Genomic DNA, 25,386 nt, shown 5'->3' with positions numbered 1-25,386 from the left:
AGTAAACATCCTGTATTTTTGTAATATCTTTGTCGTCTGACTGTTGGTTTCAGTCATGGGTTTCGTGGTTTTTCAACTGCTCTAAAAAGGCCAGAATTTAGTGTGTTCATTACACGATCGAGGTCACACGTGTCAAACTCAAGGCCCGGGGGCCAAATCAGGGCCGTGGTGGATTTAATTTCGGCCCGCTGGATAATTTGTAATTCCTATTAGATCTGGCCCGCCGGTATATTGCACGCACACCTTCCCTCCATCCTGAGGGTCTCTTCCGCTCAGAGCCCAAACATTGATGACCTTGCTCCCGAGATGAGATGCCAAGTATCTGAGCTAGCATCTCAGAGCAGCACACTGAGTTCAATGGATGCTTCCTTCTGCACTTTCTCTCACGACAGCAGGGCATGTTTGGTTTTCTCTTTGAGGGGAATAGTTTTGTTGAAGCTGTTGTTGGCCTGTGGAGAAATGTACTCATAAGAAATGACTCTGGAGAAGCTGCAGATCGAGCCATGAGAAATGAATGCAACTGATTATTTAATGTTTAATGTTGTTTTATAGGCAATAATTTAAGCTTTGTTAGTTCCAGGTTTAATATGTGCAATAAGTTCATTTAATAAGTTCTGCAATAAACATTGAACCAGTCCGGCCCTCCACTAGCACCCATTTTTATATTTTGGCCCACTGTGTATTTGAGTTTGACCCCCTGGTCCAGGGAGTGCAGATGTGATAATTGTGTCAACATATTAAAGAGAAAAGTAGAATAAATAGATTTTATTGAAATATTTTATCTTAGATTTGTCACATTTCCTGACAGAAGTGCCCGTAACACATGATTCATTCAAACAGCATCTAAAAGTTAAACAATAATAAATGGCTTATTTTGTGGCCTTTTTTTTTTTAAAGAAATGTGCTTTTTAAACCCTCTGGTGGGTTTGTTTAATGAATATGAATATATCTTTATTTGTCATCATACAAAGCACAACGACATTTCTTTGACAACTCTCACTGCGGTAAAAAATAGACACAATAAATAAATGAGTGGTAAAAGCAGAGGTCGTAGCGATGACAGTGCGACCAGATACCATTCAGTGTCAATGTGCATATTTACACCAACAGTCTAAATATATATTAGTAACATAGCCATAAGTATGTCTAAATCGTAGTATTTAAGAGGGTTGATGAATCCAGACCAAACAGGTTTCATCACAGAGGGTCAAGTTTGTTAAATGTTGCGATGTCTGCTTCTATAATAATGAAAGTAGAGGAGGAAGTTCACCAGTACAACACAGTGCAGAGAAGTCGCCCTGTACCTTCCCTCTCGGCCTCCTGTAGCCGAGACATCCGCTCTCCGTCCTCACGTTTATTATTCCTGCACAGAACAGGAAGGTGTTGTTCCTGGCCTTCTCTGATTAGCCACCCCGATTACTTACATCAACTGTGGAGCTCACACACACACACACACACACACACACACACACACACACACACACACACACACACACACACACACACACACACACACAGGTCTCAAGTTAAACAGACAAAAGGAATTAGGGGAGCTTTCTCAGAATGGAACCAAACCAGGGAGAATATTTTTTAGATTTTTCAGCCCTCTGAATCTCGATCGTACACCTCCTGGTTTCAGATTAGGATAAAGTAGATCTGAGTAGATGTAGTCTTTGACAACAGCAGGTTAAAGCAATATACATGATACACATGAGTTAAAAATGACATATATTAGATTAGAATAGATTGGATTGGATACACTTTATAGATCCCATATTTGGATTTATTTTTAAACAAACAGTAAATAAATACCTATTAACCCTCACCCACTTTATTAGACTTTCCTGCTACCACTAAATAAACTATAAACACAGGATAATTACATATACATTTCAACAGTATAACAGTGTATTTCCTTCTAGTATCTATAGATAAGCAATATAAATAATACAAAATAAGTCAGTGTAAACTAAAATAGACTAAATAAAATAGACTAAATACTGAAATTACAGGGTCATTTTTTTAAAGAACAGCACCTGGATGAAGTGGAATATTTCTGCACATTAATAAAGTATAAGAATATAATGAGTTTTTATAAGACTAACCCGATCTGAAACACGAGGTGTAGAGGTCAGATTCACTGGGGCTCATTTTCTGTGTGTGTGTGACCCATCGTTCACTTCCTGTTTCGTGCTCAGTCATGGCGGTAAGTATAGAGAAGTGTTGCATGGACCAGCTTTCAGACTCTCACCAGACCCATTCTGTTGTGTAACACCAGCTCCAATTGAGGACTGAACATCCAAAAACCTCACCAGTAACTACTCACAGAGAGTAACCCCCCCCCCCCATCACCCCCAGCATGGAAAAGATGGCCGACCACATTGAGCCTCAAATCTGCATGTTAACTACCACAGAGGCAGGGAGATAGGTGCTCCAATCCAGTGTGTGTGTGTGTGTGTGTGTGTGTGTGTGTGTGTGTGTGTGTGTGTGTGTGTGTGTGTGTGTGTGTGTGTGTGTGTGTGTGTGTGTGTGTGTGTGTGTGTGTGTGTGTGTGTGTGTGTGTGTGTGTGTGTGTGTGTGTGTGTGTGTGTGTGTGTGTGTGTGTGTGTGTGTGTGTGTGTGTGTGTGTGTGTGTGTGTGTGTGTGTGTGTGTGTGTGTGTGTGTGTGTGTTTGGGCTGTACCGAATATCTTTATTAAAAAAAAATTGAAGATAATTTTTTTCTTAATTGTCAAATGAAGCCTGGAAAGTGTTATCTGAATATATTTATATATGTATATTTGGTATTAGGGCCCGTCCACACGGCGGCGTGCGTTGAAGCTTAATTTTCACTTACTTTGAATGGGTTGACGTCACGCTTTGCCGAACTGTATTGTGGTTCCGTCGCGGCGCTTTGCCTCCGTTGCTCGCATCAAAAGTTGAGAAAAGTTCAACTTTTGAAGCTTCGACGGAAGCGTCAGCCAATCAAATCATATGCCAGTACAAGCTCTAGCCAATCAAACCGCGTGCTTGTGTGTCCGGGGCGGGAGATTAATGTGATTGGTTGTTGGTCGAGCTTCAGACACGCCCACCGGCAAGCTTCAACGCACATTGAATTCATTAAGCTAAAAAAAGCCTTTAATTCGTAATGGATGTCTTAAAACTATTTTTGAAAAGTCTAAAAAATGCGAACATATCTCAAGTATTGCTTTATAAGTCAATGTGAAGATAATTGGTTACATATTTTGAAAACAAAAATACCAAATGCCTCTCACATTATCAGATCCGGATGGAGGACATTTCGATTGTACTTCTGTTCTGAAGTATTCGGTACAGCCCTGATCTTTGTTCAGTCTTATCAATGATATGGCAGCATGGTTGGGTGGTGGAGTGCGTCTTTCTGTGTACATAAACATGAAGTATGGGAGAAAACACCGTGGTTCATTCTTCACGGATGAGCAGAGCATGATGTTCCTCCTAAGACCCAGCTTCCTGCAGTGTGTGTGTTCTGTGTTCGGTATCTGTGGTGGTGTGTTTTCTCCTAAGGTGTCCTAACCGTGGTGTTCAATCTGCTGCAATGTCCTTCCTCTTTTTGTCGGTCCCTCCCTCTCCTCACTGGTGTGTGTGTGTGTGTGATCAGAGACATGCATGCAGAGATCATCAGCTCCATTAAGAGCTTGCAGCTGGATGGAGACGACCCTCGTAAGCTGCTGCAGTCCTGGGGTCGGCTCCGCTTCCCCCGACACCTCCTCCAGTGAGTCTGCAGACAGACCTGGCCTCAGCTCCGCTCCAGAATTACCCCCCAACAAACATGGAGAATGTTCACCGCTTATTTTCACTCACTAACCAGCCATAACTTAGCTGTCACATGTGTAGCCACCTTTCTCAATGGATCACCAACTAAAGACGTCCCAACACCAGTTTTTCTTTACCGATATCTGAACTTGGGTTTCATCTAATACCGAGTACAGATTTTATACTTAAAAACAAAAGTATGAATATATATAATGCTGCACAACTAGCTTAAATGTATGGATTCAGCAATATGGACTGGTGCACTATCCATATAGCATTATTGGAAAAGGCTAAATATGTGAACATATCTGAAACTTTTTTGGTGCTCCAGATATGTTCCTGTCTATAAATCGTAGTTTGCAAAGTTAAAAAAAGCATAATCTATTTGGGTGAGATCGTCAAAAGAAACCACACCACGGTCTTTTTAAAATATTTCATATATATTGTGAATAATGTTTCAAAAATAATAATTCGCTGCAAATTAAGAACCATATTGTAGTCAAAATATTATCCATCACTTCCAAATCGTACAGCCCTTAAAATACCTATTATTGTTGTATTAGCTGTATACTACTGTAACACGTAATATAATACATATTTATAAAAAGTCAAATTAAGCAATCTGATTGGTTCTTAGCCGTGATATACTGAGCGTATACCACGGGTAGAATTGTAACTTACTTTTCGCAACAAGTCAGTATCCCTCCGCGTCTGAGAAAAACAGTATACAGTTGGGCTGAAAAGCAAACTGCCTGCTTCGGGCACGCCCCTTAGCCGTGATATAATGAGCATATACCACGGCCTGTCGTGAGCTATTGCTTAAGTATATATGTATATTAGATCATTTTAAACGCATGAATACCTTCAGAAAATGATGGTCTTTCAATATCTAGTCAGTTAAGTCAAAATAGGGACAGACGCAACAGAGATGAAAGGAAGCGAGATGGCTCACATTTTAGCTACGAACGGTCACTTCTGGATTGGTTGCGGACCACGTAGCAAGTGACCCATATTGTTGTTGTTCTGCAGTGTAAACAAACTGATAAACGATACGATAACGTCATATCAAACCAGTTCACAGCCTCCATTTTTTGGCAATACCAAATTAAGCACTGTTTGGGAGACATTCCCCATTCTCGTATCTTTATCTAAACAACTCTTATCATTTGCCTCTCATGAGCTTTTATCCAATAAAAACATTGAACTCTCTCCTGCTTCTTCTGCAGACGTTACATTATTGGCGTTGTTTGGAGACACTGTCGAGTTTATTTGAAGGATGGAGCTGAAATGCCTTAAATACGTTCATTTCTGCTGCATGAGCACCACCAGAAAGCTGCTGCTGGCATGTGAAGTCTTTACGAGCGCCTTTTCAAATATCTCCAGACGGCCTCTCGGCATGTTAGAATTCCACATGGAAACAGATTCAAGCAGGATGTGAATTTATGGCTCTCTTTATGTAGCGATGCAAGAGAGCATGTCTGTCTGCGAATGGTGAGTCTCTGCTGAGCTGATTTCTTTAGATGTCATCTCCTGCAGAAAACCCCCTCCTTCATCATCGTCTTCCTCCCTTTCCATCCTCGCCCTCTCACTCATTCTCTGCCCGTCATTCATCCCGTCCTCCAGGTGCGACCCTGGATTTCATCGCAGCGCATGAAGGAGTCAGCCGTCCGTACTAACCCGGCTTCACGCGCTCCATCTACTACTTCTCCATCATCGCTCCTCGGGCCTCCAGCGCTTCGGTCTCTTTAACTCACCCTCTCTCTCTCTTCCACAGGAAAAACAAGAACGCCAAACAGAGGCAGGTCATCCCCAAGGTAAACACCAGGAGAGAGGGGAGAGCCTTTGTTCAGGGGCAGATACATACTATGTTTTATAACACGGTTTGAAAGGATTTCCCTTGTTTGCTGTCTTATTAAAATCATATGTATTGCTGCAACAATGAGTCCATCAACAGGAAGACAAGCGGCAACTGTTACGATAGAGAGGCGAAGTCCCTCCCTTTCCGGGGGGCTCCATGGGACTTTATTTCGGAAACATTATGTATTGAAGTCGATGGAGAGAGAAAGATTATCTTTCGATCCCGTTTGAATTGTGCCACGAATTACACATATGATGTTTGTCCATTTAAAAAGTCAAGAAAATTAAAATGTGTCGTAAAACTGTGAAACCGCTCAATGAACTACATCTCCCGTCTCGCACCACACACCCAGGCGGCCGTCACGTTGAAACATTTCACTTCTTTCTCTCAGAACGAGGCGGAAAGTATTAAAAGAGGTGAAAATCACTCCAAGTCTGGGCGTGTTGAGAGCTGTACACACACACAAGGGGAGTCAGTCGGTTCCGTGAGAGCCAGCATGCGGGACCGGGACTCTGGGATTTGTAGTCTTTCTAGTTGCGTATTTTTCATAGTCTTATATTTCAACAGTTTTACGACAAACTCACTTTTTTGACTTGGAAATGATTTTTTTAAGATTGACCAACATCATATGTGTAACTCGTGGCACAATTCAAACGGGATCGAGAGATAATCTTTCTCTCTCCATTGACTTCAATACGTACTTTTTCCGAAATAAGGTCCCATGGACCGGAAGTAGATGGGCGGGACTTCGCCTCTCTATTATTTGTAATTTAAGTAGTTTTTCACGCAAAAATGTAATGAAATGTTCTCAGCATCTCAAATATACAGATTTCCTGCTTTTTGCTGTTTTGATATCATATAAAAGAGAATATTGTTCTGAAACATGACATTTAAAGACATCACTTTGGATTGGATGGACATTTTTAGCTTTTTTTAAATGACATTTTATAGAAAATATCACCAGATGAATTGATGGAGAAAGTCATGTTTGGCTGCAGCCCTGATCTTGATTAGAGAGAGCAAGTTGAATATTTTCATGACAAACAAGAATTTGAGAAAGCAAGCGTCCCATTGGTCGGAGTATAAATGAATGATATTATCCTGTTCAGAGTTTGCTGGACTCTCGGTCTCTGAAGTTCATCGTGAGCCTGACGCTGCACGACCGCACCACCAAGTCTCTGCTGCACGTCCACAAGAAGAAGAAACCCCCGAGCATCAGCGCTCAGTTCCAGGTAACATCGCCTCCAGCATATCACACACACACACACAACACAAAACACACACTCACAAAACACACACACACCACACACACACACACACACACACACACACACACCACACACACACACTAGGGATGCCAGCGATTATTCGATTATTATTATTCGCCAGGGCTGCCGAATAATCGATTTTGATCATGGGCAGTCTCTGGCAACCCTAACACACACACCACACACACACACACACGACACACACACACACACCACACACACACACACGACACACACACACACACACCACACACACACACACCACACACAAAACACACACACAAAACACACACACCCACACACACACCACACCCCACCACCCACACACAACACACTTCACACCCACACACCCACCACACACAAACACACACACACACACACACAAACACACACACACACCACACACACACAAAACACACACACACCACCACACACAAAACACACACACACCACACACACAAAACACACAACACACACACCACACACACACATAAAACACACACACAAAGCACACACACACAAAGCACATACACCACACACCACACACACACAAAACACACACAACACACGCACACAAAACACACACAACACACACCACACACACACAAAACGCACACACAAAAAACACAACACACAAAACACATACATACACTACACACACACACACTACACACACACACTACACACACACACACAACACACGCACACAAAACACACACACCACACACACACAAAACGCACACACAAAAAACACACACACAACACACAAAACACATACATACACTACACACACACAACACACACACAAAACACACACACCACACACAAACACACACCACACACACACAAACACCACCACACACAAAACACACACCACACACAACACACATACAAAACACACACACAACACACACCACACACACACAAAACACACACACACACAACACACACACAAAACACACACCACACACAAAACACACACACACATACAAACACACACAAACACCCACACAAACACACCCAAACAAAACACCACACCACACACACACAAAACAACACACACACAAACACCACACACACACACACACAAACACACACACAAAACACCCACACACACACACAAAACAAACACACCACACACAAAACACACACACACACACACAAAACATACATACACTACACACGCACAAAACACACACACAAAACACACACACAAAACACAACACACACCACACAACACACACACAAAACACACACACACAAAAGACACACACGAAACACACACAACCAAAACACACACAAGACACACACACACAACACACACACACACACAAAAGAAACACACACACCTTGAACCTCCATCAAGCCCCTCTCCTCCTTCTCCTCAGACCTCTCTGACCAAACTGCTGGAGACCCTAAACAGAGCCGAGCCATTCTTCATCCGCTGCATCCGCTCCAATGCCGAGAAGGTTCGGTCTTATTGTTCGTTAATATGATTTGTTTGAGTTCTTGGTCTTTTAGCTTAAGACAGAAAAGGGGAATCTTAAGGGTAAATGGAAGCCGTGCAATCACCTTTCATAGCGAGGGGCTCTTTTGCATGATGACATTATTTTAGTAAAATTACATGACAATTTCAAAATAAGCTCAGATCACAGTTCTCCTCTATAGTGATGATGTTCCTGTAGTAGGTAAATGTCGGTATCTAAACGGTGTGGATGTAAGTAATAAGCTTGTGGTCGTCCTGAGCAGAAGGAGATGCACCTGGACGAGGCGTTGGTGCTGCAGCAGCTGAGATACACAGGCATGCTGGAAACTGTCCGCATCAGGAGGTCAGGCTACGGAGCCAAGTACACATTCCAGGTACTGTACACATACTCTTTCAACATACTGATGATAAGGGCGTGGAAACTATCTCTGGGGTTGAATACTCAAAGTTTACGTACCATTTTAAACAAATGGCAAATATCATAACATTTCACAATTTGTACTGAGGTGATATCTAATCTGTTCCAAACTGCATATATTATTTTATACTTTTAGTACATACTCACAATAGTCCTTACAAATTACATACTGTTGCGATGCAGTTTGCATACTAGTTAGACAAAATATTTAGTTCCACGATCCATTTTGAACTGAGACCCTCATATATCTGATATCTGCATACTGCAACATACTGCCGGATAGAGAAGAACATTTTGGTATTTTTAGGCATTATGCCTTTGATACACTAAGTTGATAGCTTGGAATAATGTACAGAAGGAGCTGAAACTCAGATGTAATCACTATGGGGGAATTCAGGTCCACCCTAAAGGAAAGACACCACTGGTAGATGTGAGTGCCCGTATATCAAAAAATCGTTTTAAATGTTGCCAGTTTTTAATGATTTTTAATAGTTTGCTTTATTTTGCACATGACCGGCGAATGTGCCGTTCTATTTGTGTTTTACAGCTTTTGTATTGTCTGTGTTTTATCTGTTGTAACTTCGTTCGTGCTGCCCTTCTTGGCCAGGTCACTCAATGAGTCTTTTACCTGGTTAAATAAAGGATGTATATATAAGGGAATTTACTGAACATTTTTCTTACATCGTGAAGCGTTTCCCTATTTTCAGACTTGTTCAGAGTAAGGATTTGAAACTGAAGTAATCCTTTTGTCAAGGCGGAGTCATCGTGTTGAAATCCAGTAGTTTTGGTAGATTGCCTCCTTTAGCTGAAAGAAACGGTCATGTAAATGTTGAGCTGTTAATATCTAACAATCTTTCTAACACAGGGGGTCCGCGGGGTCTTAAAAAGTATTAAAAGTTGATCAATCAATTTAGCGAAAATGAAGGCTATTAAACGGCATTTTCCAAGGTGTTACATTTAGTAGCTTGTTTCCAATAAGTATCTAAAGTGTCCAAAGAGGTTGTGTTCTGCAGTCTGCCTGAATGTAGTCATGGCGTAGGTGTGTAGTGATTCTGTGGAGTTTATTCATGGCATCCCGTTGGGTCTGACGTCATCTGAACAGGACGTCGCACGCTCACTGCTTGATAGCGTGAAGGCCCGTTTACGCCGGTTGCTAAGCAACATCGTTATGGGGAAATGCAAGTCTGCGTCCAAATGGTTGGAAGATACGGAGGAAGGACAATCAATACTGTGTATAGTCAATGTGAGGTAAAGTGTGTCGCCAAGGTAACCGGTTAGAACTCCAAGCGGCGATGAGGTCTTAAAATGTATGGAAAGGGTCTTGAAAAAGGTCTTGAGAGGTTTTACCTTTGACTTCAGGACCCCTGCAGACACCCTGAGTGTTGTACTTCAGGTTTGGACCATTCATCTCAACCACAGAAGCTCTTTCTCTAACAGTCCACACATTTCTAATTTGTGTTTTTCTCTTTCTTGTCCCTGCAGGAGTTCATAGAGCAGTTCAGGGTTTTGCTGCCGAGGAACACGGCCGCCTCTAAAGAGCACATCGCCGCGCTGCTGGGGGAGAAGATGGGCCTGGACCACACCACGTACCAGATCGGCAAGACTAAGGTACCCCACCCAGTTCATTCCTTTACAACGCCTCTCCCTTTATTCCTTGTGTTCGCTCACGTTTCCTTCCCTGCGTGTCTTCTCTGTGTTCAGGTGTTTCTAAAGGAGCTGCAGCGCCAGCAGCTGCAGGACACGCTGCACAAAGACGTGATGAGGAAGATCATCTTCCTCCAGCGCTGGTTCAGAGGCCGCCTGCAGAGGAAGGAGTTCCTGGACATGAGACAGGCCGCCATCTTGATTCAGGTAAACACAGACACAACGTTTACTTATAGATGCTTGTATGTGGGCATGAGGAGAGATCTGAAGTATATTACTGATACTAGCAAGCCACATGACTGTCTGGGAGCAAATACTTTTCATATGCTGAACAAACACGAATTTTCTGAATATTGGGTTAGGGTTAGAATGTTCCAAAGGGGGGGGGGCTCCTTTAGCATGAAACACTTTACATAACTGAAGGGTACGTTAGAAAGAAAGTGAGGTCAATGATTGAGAGTCAGAGCTAAACCTTTCAGATGTGTATATCTCACACTGTAACTTTAATTCATTCACCTTTTGTTCGTCATGTTTTATTATCTTTGCTTTTAAATGAGTGTTTTGAAAATGCCCTTTTTATAATATGTTTCTTAAAAGTCACCTATTATGCAAAATCTTCTTCTTCACGTCTCTTCTACATCAACATGTGTCCCCTCTTCTTCATGTCTCTTCTACATCAACATGTGTCCCCTCTTCTCCATGTCTCTTCTACATCAACATGTGTCCCCTCTTCTTCATGTCTCTTCTACATCAACATGTGTCCCCTCTTCTCATGTCTCTTCTACATCAACATGTGTCCCCCTCTTCTCCATGTCTCTTCTACATCAACATGTGTCCCCTCTTCTTCATGTCTCTTCTACATCAACATGTGTCCCCTCTTCTTCATGTCTCTTCTACATCAACATGTGTCCCCTCTTCTTCATGTCTCTTCTACATCAACATGTGTCCCCTCTTCTTCCATGTCTCTTCTACATCAACGTGTGTCCCCTCTTCTCCATGTCTCTTCTACATCAACATGTGTCCCCTCTTCTTCATGTCTCTTCTACATCAACATGTGTCCCCTCTTCTTCATGTCTCTTCTACATCAACACGTGTCCCCTCTTCTTCATGTCTCTTCTACATCAACATGTGTCCCCTCTTCTTCATGTCTCTTCTACATCAACATGTGTCCCCTCTTCTCCATGTCCTCTTCTACATCAACATGTGTCCCCTCTTCTCCATGTCTCTTCTACATCAACATGTGTCCCCTCTTCTTCATGTCTCTTCTACATCAACTTGTGTCCCCTCTTCTTCATGTCTCTTACACATCAACATGTGTCCCCTCTTCTTCATGTCTCTTCTACATCAACGTGTGTCCCCTCTTCTCCATGTGTCTTCTACATCAACATGTGTCCCCTCTTCTTCATGTCTCTTCTACATCAACATGTGTCCTCTCTTCCTCATGTCTCTTCTCCATCAACATGTGTCCCCTCTTCTTCATGTCTCTTCTACATCAACATGTGTCCCCTCTTCTTCATGTCTCTTCTACATCAACATGTGTCCCCTCTTCTTCATGTCTCTTACACATCAACATGTGTCCCCTCTTCTTCATGTCTCTTCTACATCAACATGTGTCCCCTCTTCCTCATGTCTCTTCTCCATCAAACATGTGTCCCCTCCTCTTCATGTCTCTTCTACATCAACGTGTGTCCCCTCTTCTCCATGTGTCTTCTACATCAACGTGTGTCCCCTCTTCTTCATGTCTCTTCTACATCAACATGTGTCCTCTCTTCTTCATGTCTCTTCTACATCAACGTGTGTCCCCTCTTCTTCATGTCTCTCCTACATCAACATGTGTCCCCTCTTCTCCATGTCTCTTCTCCATCAACATGTGTCCCCTCTTCTCCATGTGTCTTCTACATCAACATGTGTCCCCTCTTCTTCATGTCTCTACTACATCAACATGTGTCCCCTCTTCTTCATGTCTCTTCTACATCAACATGTGTCCCCTCTTCTTCATGTCTCTTCTACATCAACATGTGTCCCCTCTTCTCCATGTCTCTTCTCCATCAACATGTGTCCCCTCTTCTTCATGTCTCTTCTACATCAACATGTGTCCCCTCTTCTTCATGTCTCTTCTACATCAACATGTGTCCCCTCTTCTTCATGTCTCTTCTACATCAACATGTGTCCCCTCTTCTTCATGTCTCTTCTACATCAACACGTGTCCCCTCTTCTTCATGTCTCTTCCACATCAACATGTGTCCCCTCTTCTTCATGTCTCTTCTACATCAACATGTGTCCCCTCTTCTCCATGTCTCTTCTACATCAACATGTGTCCCCTCTTCTTCATGTCTCTTCTACATCAACATGTGTCCCCTCTTCTTCATGTCTCTTCTACATCAACATGTGTCCCCTCTTCTTCATGTCTCTTCTACATCAACATGTGTCCCCTCTTCTTCATGTCTCTTCTACATCAACATGTGTCCCCTCTTCTCCATGTCTCTTCTACATCAACATGTGTCCCCTCTTCTTCATGTCTCTTCTACATCAACTTGTGTCCCCTCTTCTTCATGTCTCTTCTACATCAACATGTGTCCCCTCTTCTTCATGTCTCTTCTACATCAACTTGTGTCCCCTCTTCTTCATGTCTCTTCTACATCAACATGTGTCCCCTCTTCTCCATGTCTCTTCTACATCAACTTGTGTCCCCTCTTCTTCATGTCTCTTCTACATCAACTTGTGTCCCCTCTTCTTCATGTCTCTTACACATCAACATGTGTCCTCTCTTCTTCATGTCTCTTCTACATCAACGTGTGTCCCCTCTTCTTCATGTCTCTCCTACATCAACGTGTGTCCCCTCTTCTCCATGTCTCTTCTCCATCAACGTGTGTCCCCTCTTCTCCATGTGTCTTCTACATCAACATGTGTCCCCTCTTCTTCATGTCTCTTCTACATCAACATGTGTCCCCTCTTCTTCATGTCTCTTCTACATCAACATATGTCCCCTCTTCTTCATGTCTCTTCTACATCAACATGTGTCCCCTCTTCTCCATGTCTCTTCTCCCATCAACATGTGTCCCCTCTTCTTCATGTCTCTTCTACATCAACATGTGTCCCCTCTTCTTCATGTCTCTTCTACATCAACATGTGTCCCCTCTTCTTCATGTCTCTTCTACATCAACATGTGTCCCCTCTTCTCCATGTCTCTTCTACATCAACATGTGTCCCCTCTTCTTCATGTCTCTTCTACATCAACATGTGTCCCCTCTTCTTCATGTCTCTTCTACATCAACATGTGTCCCCTCTTCTTCATGTCTCTTCTACATCAACATGTGTCCCCTCTTCTTCATGTCTCTTCTACATCAACATGTGTCCCCTCTTCTTCATGTCTCTTCTACATCAACATGTGTCCCCTCTTCTTCATGTCTCTTCTACATCAACATGTGTCCCCTCTTCTCCATGTCTCTTCTACATCAACATGTGTCCCCTCTTCTCCATGTCTCTTCTACATCAACATGTGTCCCCTCTTCTTCATGTCTCTTCTCCATCAACATGTGTCCTCTCTTCTCCATGTCTCTTCTACATCAACACGTGTCCCCTCTTCTTCATGTCTCTTCTACATCAACATGTGTCCCCTCTTCTCCATGTCTCTTCTACATCAACATGTGTCCCCTCTTCTTCATGTCTCTTCTACATCAACATGTGTCCCCTCTTCTCCATGTCTCTTCTACATCAACATGTGTCCCCTCTTCTTCATGTCTCTTCTACATCTGTTGAAAGGTGTTATAAATAAACTTGCCTTGCTGACTGTGTCCTGTCTCCTGATAGCGTGCGTGGCGCAGGTTCTGCAGAGAGGAGCAGCGGCGCCGCGCGGCCTCTCTGATCCAGGCCGTGTGGAGAGGACACCGACAGAGAGCGGAGAACGAGCGCCAGAGACAGAGAGTCACCAAAATACAAGCTCTGGTCCGAGGACATTCGGCACGCAGGAGGTAACCGAACCTGAGAGAGGTCACTGAAGACAGCATTTAAACACATGTCTAGTTCAGAATCGTGTCAATTCTGTCAGCTAGTCTTTTTTTATTCCGTCCTTGTCATTGGCAAACCAAGTGCTCAGCCAAGAGCACAACGTTCCTGAAGTCAGTGGGTCATTACTTTATCTGCAAAAAGTTAAACAGTGCGAAGAGTCCTGATTCAAGTGAAGCATACAAGATGTTTAAATGAGATTTGGCATCGAGGGATTGCCGTGATTTACCACAGTGAAGCTCGATTTCAGGGGTCGGCAACCCTAGGCACGCGGTACCGTAACCAGTGGCAACCAGTGGCAACCAGTGGCACACTATAGGAATACGTGTGCAAAATATTTAAATTGTACTTTCGGATCCTGAACGAGAGAAAAATATTTTGCACACGTAACCAGTGGCACACGCGGTACCGTAACCAGTGGCACACTTTAGGAATAAGTGTGCAAAATATTTTTCTCACATCTCGTTCAGGATCCGAAAGTACAATTTAAATATTTTGCACACTTATTCCTATAGTGTGCCACTGGTTACGGTACCGCGTGTGCCACTGGTTACGGCGTCTCCCGTTACCAGCAGAAGGAAGCCATGCACGAAACGCAACGCAGACGGATAACTTCTCGGCCCCGCACTCTTTAACTCCAGTCGACTTGTTGCTGCTTTCCTCCGTGGTGAAACGATCAGAGGTGAAGTGCTGCCGGAGCGCGCCAGCAGCACTTCACAATTACAGTAGGCTACCCGTAAGAAGCTGTCCAAATGCCGCAGTCTTTGCGTGGCTGTGTCTTTAGTTGAGAGCCCAGTGGCGATCTGCTCATCTCTCATTGAAAAGAATATCCTACACAGGGGTGTTCTGGAGAATCACAGAACGGACGGTCGTCATTATTATTACGCCGTTTAAACCAATTATTTAAATGTATTTAAACCATGGATGTATAATAGAACTGGATACAGCGTGGGAGGCGGGGCCTCGTTCACTATGAGAGTTGCTCATTGGCGCTTGAAGACAAAATGGCCCAACTTTTGAGAGAGCGAAACGTCACGAAAGTAATCATATAATCTTCTTGTGCATCCATGGGTAAGGTGAAACTCATGTCGTACTGAACACGTCACATAGAACGTGCCGGGCGGCGCGGCCCCGTGGGTTAGATCCGAGGGAAATAACTCTCAGAATAACGTTATTAGCACATTTTACAACTTGAGGACCGAATGTTTTTAATAAGGGCTATACAAACGTTCATACTGGGTAGTTTATTTAGTTTCAAAAAAATTATCCAACGATTACAGACGTCTCTTTCCCGATGTTAGTCAATGGGAAAAAGTCTTTCCGGGCCCAGCGACTGATGCGGAAGTGTAGTACCGCCGTTTGGCCACAACGAATATTTTCCTCAGCACACTTCCTGGGGGCTTGGTTTAAACGGCATCACGTAAGTTGCGCTGACAGGTGAAAGAGGTCCACACACTGCTTCCCCGCAGTGAGGCTCCTCCCCCCCCCCCCCCCCCGTTGACAATTCACGATCGTCGGCACACCGATCACAATTTTTTTTCAACCAAAAAGGTTGCCGACCCTGCTCTATTTGCTTTGTTTGGTATTCAAATCCAATAGTGTTCATTTTATATTCCTTTTATCTCTCACACACACGCACACACACGCACACAATAGTATCTTCTTAGTAAGCAGATGATGGTCTAATGTCTGTTGTGATCCCAGGTGCCACTCCATGCGTGAGGAGAAGCAGAAAAAGGAGGACGATGAAAAAGAAGCTCAGATGAGAGCAGAAGAGGAGGAAAGAAGAAGGAGGGAAGAAGAGGAGGAGGCGAGGAGAAGAGCAGAGGAGGAAGAAGAGAAGAGGAGGATGGAAGAGGAAGAAGAAGCAAGGAGGAAGGCAGAAGAGGAGGAAGCGAGGAGGAGAGCAGAGGAGGCAGAGAAACAGAGAGAAGAAGAGGAGAAAAGACTGGAGGAGGAGGAGCCTCAAACGAGGAAGGACCCGGACATAGAGCTGTTCACAGAGGACACTGAAGAGGAGGAGGAGGAGACCAACGGTACCTTAGCTGAGGCTGGACCCCAGCAGGAGGAGGAGAAGGAGGAGGAGGAGTCAGGACTTACTCCTGCTCCTCCAGGAGAAGGAGACCAACAGACTGCCTCCACACCTGCGAGCGCCGAACAAAAGAGATCCAGAGCGCCGGCTTTAAACCGAGCCCAGACGTCCAAGAGCCAGGAGAAGAGAGAGCAGAGGAGGCGCAGAGGCCTGGAGCACAACCAGAGAGACCGAGCGAGCGAGCCCTCTTCCTCCACCGGGATCAGCAGCAATGATCAAAGCTCTCCTCCCAAGAGCAAGAGCAAGGAGCTAAAGGAGCGAGCGGACAGCAAGGAGCTGGACCAGTACACCTTCGTGGCCTGGAAGATGAAGGAGGAGGAGAAGGGAGGGAAGAAGGAGGCCAAAGCATCGCCTCCTCCTCCTCTGGTCCCCGCCTCCTCTTTACCCTGCAAATGGCCGCCGACTCCCGCCCGACAGGAACGGTGTTGGAGACGCCGTCGGATCGTCGAGTTTACAGCGACGTCCCGGAGGGTTCAAGGAGAAGCCGGAGAAGTGGAGGAGGAGCGAGGGGGAGAACCCTGAGGAGCCAGTCCTCCTCCTAAAAGAGAGGAGAGGACCAAGAAACAACTTCTGTACGTCTTCATCACTAAGCATTAAATCTAATGTTGTATTTTAAAATATATCAGAAATGATCATAGTGTGTGTATTCCCAGGGGTTCTGGCCCAAACAAATGTGTTTCTTTAAGTCTGTAGTCGGGCTGCTCGATTATGGCAAAAATCATAATCTCGATTATTTGGGTCAATAATTGTAATTGCGATTATTAAATGCGATTATTCATTGACTTTGAAAACATCCATTTATTGGAGAAAAAAAGTGAACAGTATGTTTTTAACAGTTGATTAGCCTGAACTTTAAGAATAATTCAACTGAAAAACCAAAAAAAAAAAGTAATTATAAAAAAAAAAAAAAGTAATAATAAAAAAATAATCGTTTTATTTCGATTACGTTGTTTTTGTAATCGTTTCAAGCCATAATCGTAATCGCGATTAATTGAGCAGCCCTAGTCTGTCGTTAACCATTTTAGGCCAGTAAATCTGTGCAGCTCCAAAATATTTTATTAAAAATGATATTTTAACACGTTAGCCTTTAAACAGATATTGTGCTCTCTGTTATTTGAATATGGCATTAATCTAGGGCTGCTCAATTAATCGTATTTTAATCGCGATGAAGATTATGGCTTGCAACGATTACGAAAACAACGTAATCGAAATAAAACGATTATTTTTTTATTATTATTATTATTACTTTTTTTTTTTTTTTTAATAATCTTTTTTTGGTTTTTTTCAGTTGAATTATTCTTAAAGTTCAGAGTAATCAACTGTTCAACATTTATTTCTCCAATAAATGGATGTTTTCAAATTGAATAATCGCATTTAATAATCGCAATTACAATTATTGACCCAAATAATCGAGATTATGATTTTTGCCATAATCGAGCAACCCTACATTAACCGTTATGCGATTTCTTTGTTTTAATATGTATTTATTTCATATTTTACCTTCTTCCAGGCGTGAAACAGTCTCCTCATCATTCGACAGTTTGTCTCCAGGAACCGAAGGAGCTGGTGCTTTTTCAGCCAGAGAGGTATTTTAAATACTAATTTGCTGGAAAAATGACATTCTTAGTTTCTGGTCCAGTTATTGTGGATTATCATTAAAACTATTTCTTTGTTTGCAGTTGATTTCCCCCTCAGAAAGCCAGAGTGACGGCTCGAAGGGAAGCTCCTTCAGACGGAAACACCAGGACAGTTCAGACTCCACACACTCCTTCCCCTCGACACCAGACAAGTACTGAACTAACTTCACTGTTAAACACTTTGGCATGTACATGTGTCTTCAAAAGGAAGTCGATGTGATGAGTTAAACACAGCACAATGAGCCAGAATCAAAAACTGAGACATTTCTTTTTACTTATTCAGTTTTTCTAATGTTTTCTTATATATGGTATTACTTGACCTACAGTGCTAGCACTCAAAAGCACGCTCACACTTTTGATTTCTGACATGTTTGTGCTAGATAATTTGTTACTCAAGGTTAATTTAGATCACTAAAAAAACATTGAATTCATTCATCTAAAAATGGCGCTTAAATTAGTGTTAACATTTCTTAAATATGTTTTTCAAGAGTCTTAGAAATGTTTAAACATGGAAAGTGGGATTATGAATCCTTCTAAAAATGCCTTTTTAAAGAACCGTAGCATCTTAAAATAACTGGTCACATCTATTCTGTTTGGGTTATTTGCTTCGCATTACGGTCATACAGATCAGGAAGGTGAAATAATGAAGTCAAGTTGGTATTCAATTTAATCCTAGTGCCAGTTTTACAGTTAAAATAACAATGACTTTTCTAACCATGCAATAATTAAAACTCTAGTAAAGTGTAATGTATACATAATATGTAAATATGAAAATATGAAAAAGTAAAATACATTACAAACAGTGTGAATGGGTATAAACACTATGAACAGTTGTATAATACTATAGATGTATATAGAGACATAATAATGTAGACGCTATAGACAGAATAAATATGAAACATTTCAGACCAGTAATGGCACTTTTATAAATAATATGAGTACACTAGAGCAGTGGTTCTCAACTGGTGGGTCGCGGACCCGTTTCGAGTGGGTCGCAGATGTGTGAGTGAAGAAAAAAAAGAATTTCTTTTAACTTTTATTTTGAAGGCCCGATTTTCTACCGCTGTGCATGCAGTCGGCGTTGGACTGGAATTACCGGAGACCATAAACGGTTTTGAAAACTTCTGTCACGTAGTGATCATCTTCTCAATAAAACATCTTTGCTGATGTTTTTTCGAGTCTTCTGGACAATCAGAATCAAGAGTGTTGCCGGAAGTCCCCACGGAGAATAACTTTGCGGGTAGAACTACTCTTTATACATCCATGGCTACAACTTCAGATAAAGATGAACACGTAATGAAATATGACGCCCGGTTTGAAGACTGAAAGGTCACAGAACAATGGGGGCTATCTACCCTACCCACAATTTAAAGTTAGTCACACAGACTATCTCCTCTTTGCTCTTCTTTCTGTGAGGAGCAGCAAGTTCAGCTTCAGAACAAAGTGAAACACAAACAATGGCATTACATATTATTAATATGTCGTAATAGATTTATTTATTTTCTTCTCAGAGTGTACCAGAATGCGTAGTTTATATGTTAGTATTTCTAAAAATCAGACTCCCCTTATGGGGTTGGGTTTTCAGCACGTGTGCCTTTTTATGTCATCCAGTTCAGCTTTGATTCCATCATCTCACTAAAGCATTCTTTAGTTCTGTGAAGGGATATATGCACTGTACTTCACTTTCATTAATATTGTATGCTGAAAAGCGTATATATATATATTACAGCACGATTTTTTGTTGAATAGATTTGAGTGGTTCAAAATGTCGGGTCGCGATCTATTGACAAAGGAAAAAGTGGGTCCCGAAGCCTGACCGGTTGAGAACCACTGACCTAGAGGGTATAACCAGTTCCCGCTCTGCTCCGTTCCATAAACCCAGTATGTCTACAGTATTAGTAGAGATGAACCGTAGAGAGAAATTCACAGGAAGTCTTCCTCACTTCAATCTATTACGTCAGCTCTCGTCAGATTGTTCCTGAGAAACTCTGAAACTTGTGTCCTCCGCTCCGTCTTTGGTGTTGCTTATCACAACCGGAAATTCCTCACAGCTGAATTTACTGCGAACAGAATCATCCAACAGAAAGAAATGAACCCTTAAGAGTCAGCCATTTGGCATCTGGTCAGCGCTTTGTTTTCCATTTGTTTTGTAGTTATGGTGAAACTGATGGAGCAGGGATGAACATGTGGCACTTTGAAAACACACAGGACCTTAAGTCTATATATAGTAGGACTTCAATGATATGTTTTCCTGTTGCTGTTAAACGATAAAAGGGATTTTCTTGACGGATGTCTGTTTGTTTGCAGGTCCGGTGGTTTCTTCAGCAAGATTTTGAAGAAGCGCAAAGAGGCTCAGACTCCAGACAACGGAGAGCTGACTCTGGCTCAGATTCTCAACGAGAGGCCATCAGGAGGGGAAGGTAAATATTAAAAGTTGTCCACTTCAGTTTGAGAATAAATATAGGATTTACTGGACCTAAAAAGGAGTAAAAGATCATCCATACCTAGAACCATGACTTTAACCCTGAGATGCATAAGTGGGTCTTTTTGGACCCGGTGAGGTGGTTTTCTTGAAGTATCATTTTTGTATCATTTCATTGTCCAACTTTTCCTCAAAAAACATGTTTTGGATATCACGCCATTCACATTTTAAATTTACATTTTAAGAAATTGTAGTTTTTGTATTTCTACCCCAAGCTTCCATAAGTGGGTCAAAAATGACCCGCATGCATTTCCTATGGGAACCTTTGATTCTTATCACCTGTGGCAGTCAGGAATACATTCACTGTAACACCTCTCAGGAAGATTATTGTACACAGCAAGATCTGATACCTGTCAGTATAATAATAATAATAATAACAATACATTATATTTGTATAGGGCTTTTCAAGGACTCAAAATCACTTTACAATATGAGGGAAGGTTAGGGTGGGGGGTGTAGGACTATCAAACTTGATCAACCGGCATGGATTGATGGAGGGTGGGCTGTGAGTAGACAAGAGGAGAAGAGATGAGTTTTGAAAAGGGACTGGAACACTGTGAGGGTCTCAGAATAGCGGAGATCTTTGCATCGATATGTTCAAAACGTTTTTTTTCAAAATGTACTTTTTTTTTCAAAATGTAAATTTTTTTTCTAAAATTATAAATAGTGAAAAATTAAATATAAGATATTTCTTGTGTGAACCAAAATATAATACTAAATATTATATATGTTGTAAATGTATTATCTCTTCGATTTACACACGGCATCTATTGCACGTCTGTCCGTCCTGGGAGAGGGATCCCTCCTCTGTTGCTCTCCCCGAGGTTTCTCCCGTGTTCCCTTTAAACTGTGGGTTTTCTCTGGAAGTGTTTCCTTGTACGATGTGAGGGTCTAAGGATAGAGGGTCTGAGGACAGAGGGTCTAAGGACAGAGGGTCTAAGGACAGAGGGTCTAAGGACAGAAGGTCTAAGGATAGAGGGTCTAAGGACAGAGGGTGTCGTTTTTCTCATACTGATATTCTGATCAATCTGTGCTGTTGTATTTGCTGTAAAGTGTCTCTACTGTAGGCTATTTTTATTACATGTACAGCACTTTGGCTCCACCAAACATCGTTTATAAATGTGTTATATAAATAAAACTTGATTTGATTATTATACAAGTGAAATCACAAAAATGGCTAAAAAACACATTATTCTAATACGGGTCCTTTTTGACCCACTTATGGGAGAGTGTAGGGTGGGATCACTTTCAGCGATAGCGGTCCACTTCCATCGCACCTCATAGTGAGATCTGTAAAGAAAACACAGGTGTGTTATCTCTAATGTTCTCAGGACTAAACTAACCCCGCTGTGTGTTTTCTGAGAAACACCGACCCGTGCAGATCACGCTCAGAGCAACACTAACTCCTCTGGGTCTGTTCCCTCCATGGGGCTAATGCACACTTTACATTCAGTTATTCTTGTTAAGGGGGAAGTATTCTTAGTAGTATGCACTCACCTTCTCCTCCGTGCGATGATTAGTAGAATCAGAATATTAGTCCTACGGAGGGGACATGTGCGTCGTTCCAGCAGGAAAAAGAGCCACAGACAGCTTAATGTTACATATGTTAAATATGTGACGGGCATTTAAAAAAAGTACTAAGTTATGATGTAATAAAACATATAATAAAAAATAAAAAGTTACACAATTTAAAAAAAATACACATCCTGTAACAGTTCTTAGGATTTAGCAGCCAGATATATATTACACAGTTATTAACGGGATCTATATACCGTACTTTTCGGACTATAAGCCGCGACTTTTTTCCCCATTTTTTTTTTTGTACAGCTAACGGCCACTAGGGAACCTCCTAAATCTATGGATTTTACAGGTACAATTAACCACCTTTAACGCTATGGGCTCTATGACCGGTCCGCACCCGCCACCTTTAAGCGGCGGGCTCCAGCAGGAAAAGCTGGAGGCCGGAAAAGAGTGAGACAGGTAGCGCGCCAAAGTAAAAGTGGAACCGAGAGACAGAACGAGAGCAAGACAGACGGACAATTTAGCTGCTGCGGCTTATAGTCCGAAAAGTACGGTATATATATATATATATATATCACAGAAGGAGCTGCACAGTGAGGACAGGGTGTCCTGGAGGGCGTGGGACATATTGCAACAATGCATTTAATTTAAATAGCATACTTTAAAGACAACAACATCTCAAGGTGCTCTACCAAGGGGGAAATATTTGATATGAATTCATAGTCATACTTTTATTAATTATAATTATTTGGGCTGTTTTTTATAACTTCTATTATTTCTTTAAGTAGGTTATATGTTTTTGTTTACTTACTTTTTTAATAATTTTTGTATTTCATTGACAAAAAAAGAAATGCTTTCAGATTTAGACGTAAACATTTTTTTTTTGTTCTACTACAACTCCTAGTACTACCTACTACCTACTGCATGTAAAGAAAGAATACAATTTGTTTGTAGAGAAAAGTGCATTCATGGACAAACCAAGTCCAACAATTAAAAAGTGTAAAAAAAAAAGGGTAACATTTCAGTCATTATTGTACAAAAGTTAAATATAGTGAAATGAATAATAATTGTATTTATTATACAGAAAATATAATTCACAAAGTTCTTCACAAGTAAGAACAACAATTCAAATGTAAGACCACAGAAACATGAATGCAATAATGAGGCAGATTTAAGGTCCACATAAAAACAAAACACAGACCGCATGGAGTCCTGTAAGGAACAGACACATCACAAGTAGAGACAAAAGCCAGTATGAAAAGACTCTCCCTCCCTTTCAGCCCAATCGTCCGGCCCTCCCTCCCGGCCCCTCTCCCAGCCTCATGGAGAGCGCTCTGTTAAAGGTTTGGGCAGAAACCCACCATTAAGATCAGCCGCGCCACCAGAGTCTCCGAGCAGTGGAACGCCTCGCTGGACCGAGAGATCACCAACGCCAACGAGCTGCGGCACCTCGACGAGTTCCTGGGCAACCAGGTGGGTGAAAACAACACCATTTAAGCGTATCAAAGCAAGACGTTTCAAAGTCAACTTTATTGTCAATCTTTCAGTTTGTGTGTAGAGATAGAAATACCGTTTCTCACAATCCCGAATTCAAAAATGTAAATATGTATAAAATATGTATATCCTTTTATATACACAATCAACAGACACATTGATAAAAACACAACAATCGATATATACAAAATAACAGTCACTTTAATAATAACTAATAATAATTGAATCGTATTAACCCATACAACTATTTGTCTCTCTTTTACAGGTGAATGATTTCCGCTCCAGGGGGAAGTCGCTGTCAGCCACGGAGGCCATCTTTGTTACGGCCACCATGCAGTTCAGAGAGACCATCAAAGCCATGTACTCTCTCCCTGTGAGTGTCTGCAGGAGCATCACACACTTAAAGGGATTTATTATGTGGGTGTTTTGAAGGGCGTTGATTGAGTTACTGAGTTCCGACAGTAGATGTTGGTTAGAAGTCCCCAGGTTTAGAGAAACAGACGGTAGCAAGAAGTAAGCCATGTACTGCTGTGGACGGTGGCAGCAGCAAATCAGTTTTAGTCAACACTTACAATACTTTTACCGCTTTGCCATCAAACCGCAATTTCCGATGGAGATAAAAAGCTGTCTCTACAAAGCCACCAGACTCCTTTCACAAAATGTTTTATTCTACCATGCAGTTGCTGGTCTGCGCTGCCTCAAACATATTGTTGTGTGTCTTATAGGGAGACTAAAAGGGTTGTTTTAAAAGGCATCATTTAAGTCACACAGTAACACAAAAAACTTCCCAAGCAAGGCAGGGTGACGCCAGCACGCGCGGCCTCTCTGATCCAGGCCGTGTGGAGAGGACACCGACAGAGAGCGGAGAACGAGCGCCAGAGACAGAGAGTCACCAAAATACAAGCTCTGGTCCGAGGACATTCGGCACGCAGGAGGTAACCCAACCTGAGAGAGGTCACTGAAGACAGCATTTAAACACATGTCTAGTTCAGAATCGTGTCAATTCTGTCAGCTAGTCTTTTTTTATTCCGTCCTTGTCATTGGCAAACCAAGTGCTCAGCCAAGAGCACAACGTTCCTGAAGTCAGTGGGTCATTACTTTATCTGCAAAAAGTTAAACAGTGCGAAGAGTCCTGATTCAAGTGAAGCATACAAGATGTTTAAAATGAGATTTGGCATCGAGGGATTGCCGTGATTTACCACAGTGAAGCTCGATTTCAGGGGTCGGCAACCCTAGGCACGCGGTACCGTAACCAGTGGCAACCAGTGGCACACTATAGGAATACGTGTGCAAAATATTTAAATTGTACTTTCGGATCCTGAACGAGAGAAAAATATTTTGCACACGTAACCAGTGGCACACGCGGTACCGTAACCAGTGGCACACTTTAGGAATAAGTGTGCAAAATATTTTTCTCACATCTCGTTCAGGATCCGAAAGTACAATTTAAATATTTTGCACACTTATTCCTATAGTGTGCCACTGGTTACGGTACCGCGTGTGCCACTGGTTACGGCGTCTCCCGTTACCAGCAGAAGGAAGCCATGCACGAAACGCAACGCAGACGGATAACTTCTCGGCCCCGCACTCTTTAACTCCAGTCGACTTGTTGCTGCTTTCCTCCGTGGTGAAACGATCAGAGGTGAAGTGCTGCCGGAGCGCGCCAGCAGCACTTCACAAATTACAGTAGGCTACCCGTAAGAAGCTG

At 42.3% G+C, this 25,386-nt stretch overlaps 1 protein-coding gene across 1 annotated transcript in view; it reads left to right on the top strand.

Moving 5' to 3' along the window:
* The first annotated feature begins 2,795 nt into the window (after positions 1-2,795).
* LOC117442349 (unconventional myosin-IXb-like) overlaps positions 2,796-25,386 on the top strand; it is a 47,900-nt gene continuing 25,309 nt past the window's right edge. Inside the window, 14 exon segments of the mRNA XM_071202398.1 lie at positions 2,796-3,732; positions 5,548-5,587; positions 6,741-6,863; positions 8,288-8,368; positions 8,649-8,759; positions 10,286-10,411; positions 10,505-10,654; positions 14,258-14,418; positions 16,157-16,910; positions 18,224-18,333; positions 20,489-20,601; positions 22,045-22,075; positions 23,528-23,657; positions 23,944-24,038. Coding sequence (XP_071058499.1) covers positions 3,623-3,732; positions 5,548-5,587; positions 6,741-6,863; positions 8,288-8,368; positions 8,649-8,759; positions 10,286-10,411; positions 10,505-10,654; positions 14,258-14,418; positions 16,157-16,910; positions 18,224-18,333; positions 20,489-20,601; positions 22,045-22,075; positions 23,528-23,657; positions 23,944-24,038 — 2,135 coding nt within the window. The 5' untranslated portion in view covers positions 2,796-3,622.

The sequence above is a fragment of the Pseudochaenichthys georgianus genome, unplaced genomic scaffold, assembly GCF_902827115.2.
Source record: "Pseudochaenichthys georgianus unplaced genomic scaffold, fPseGeo1.2 scaffold_414_arrow_ctg1, whole genome shotgun sequence".
Classification (NCBI taxonomy): Eukaryota; Metazoa; Chordata; class Actinopteri; order Perciformes; family Channichthyidae; genus Pseudochaenichthys; species Pseudochaenichthys georgianus.
Note: the sequence above shows the minus strand (reverse complement) of the source record. Positions and strands in the feature narration are given on the sequence as shown.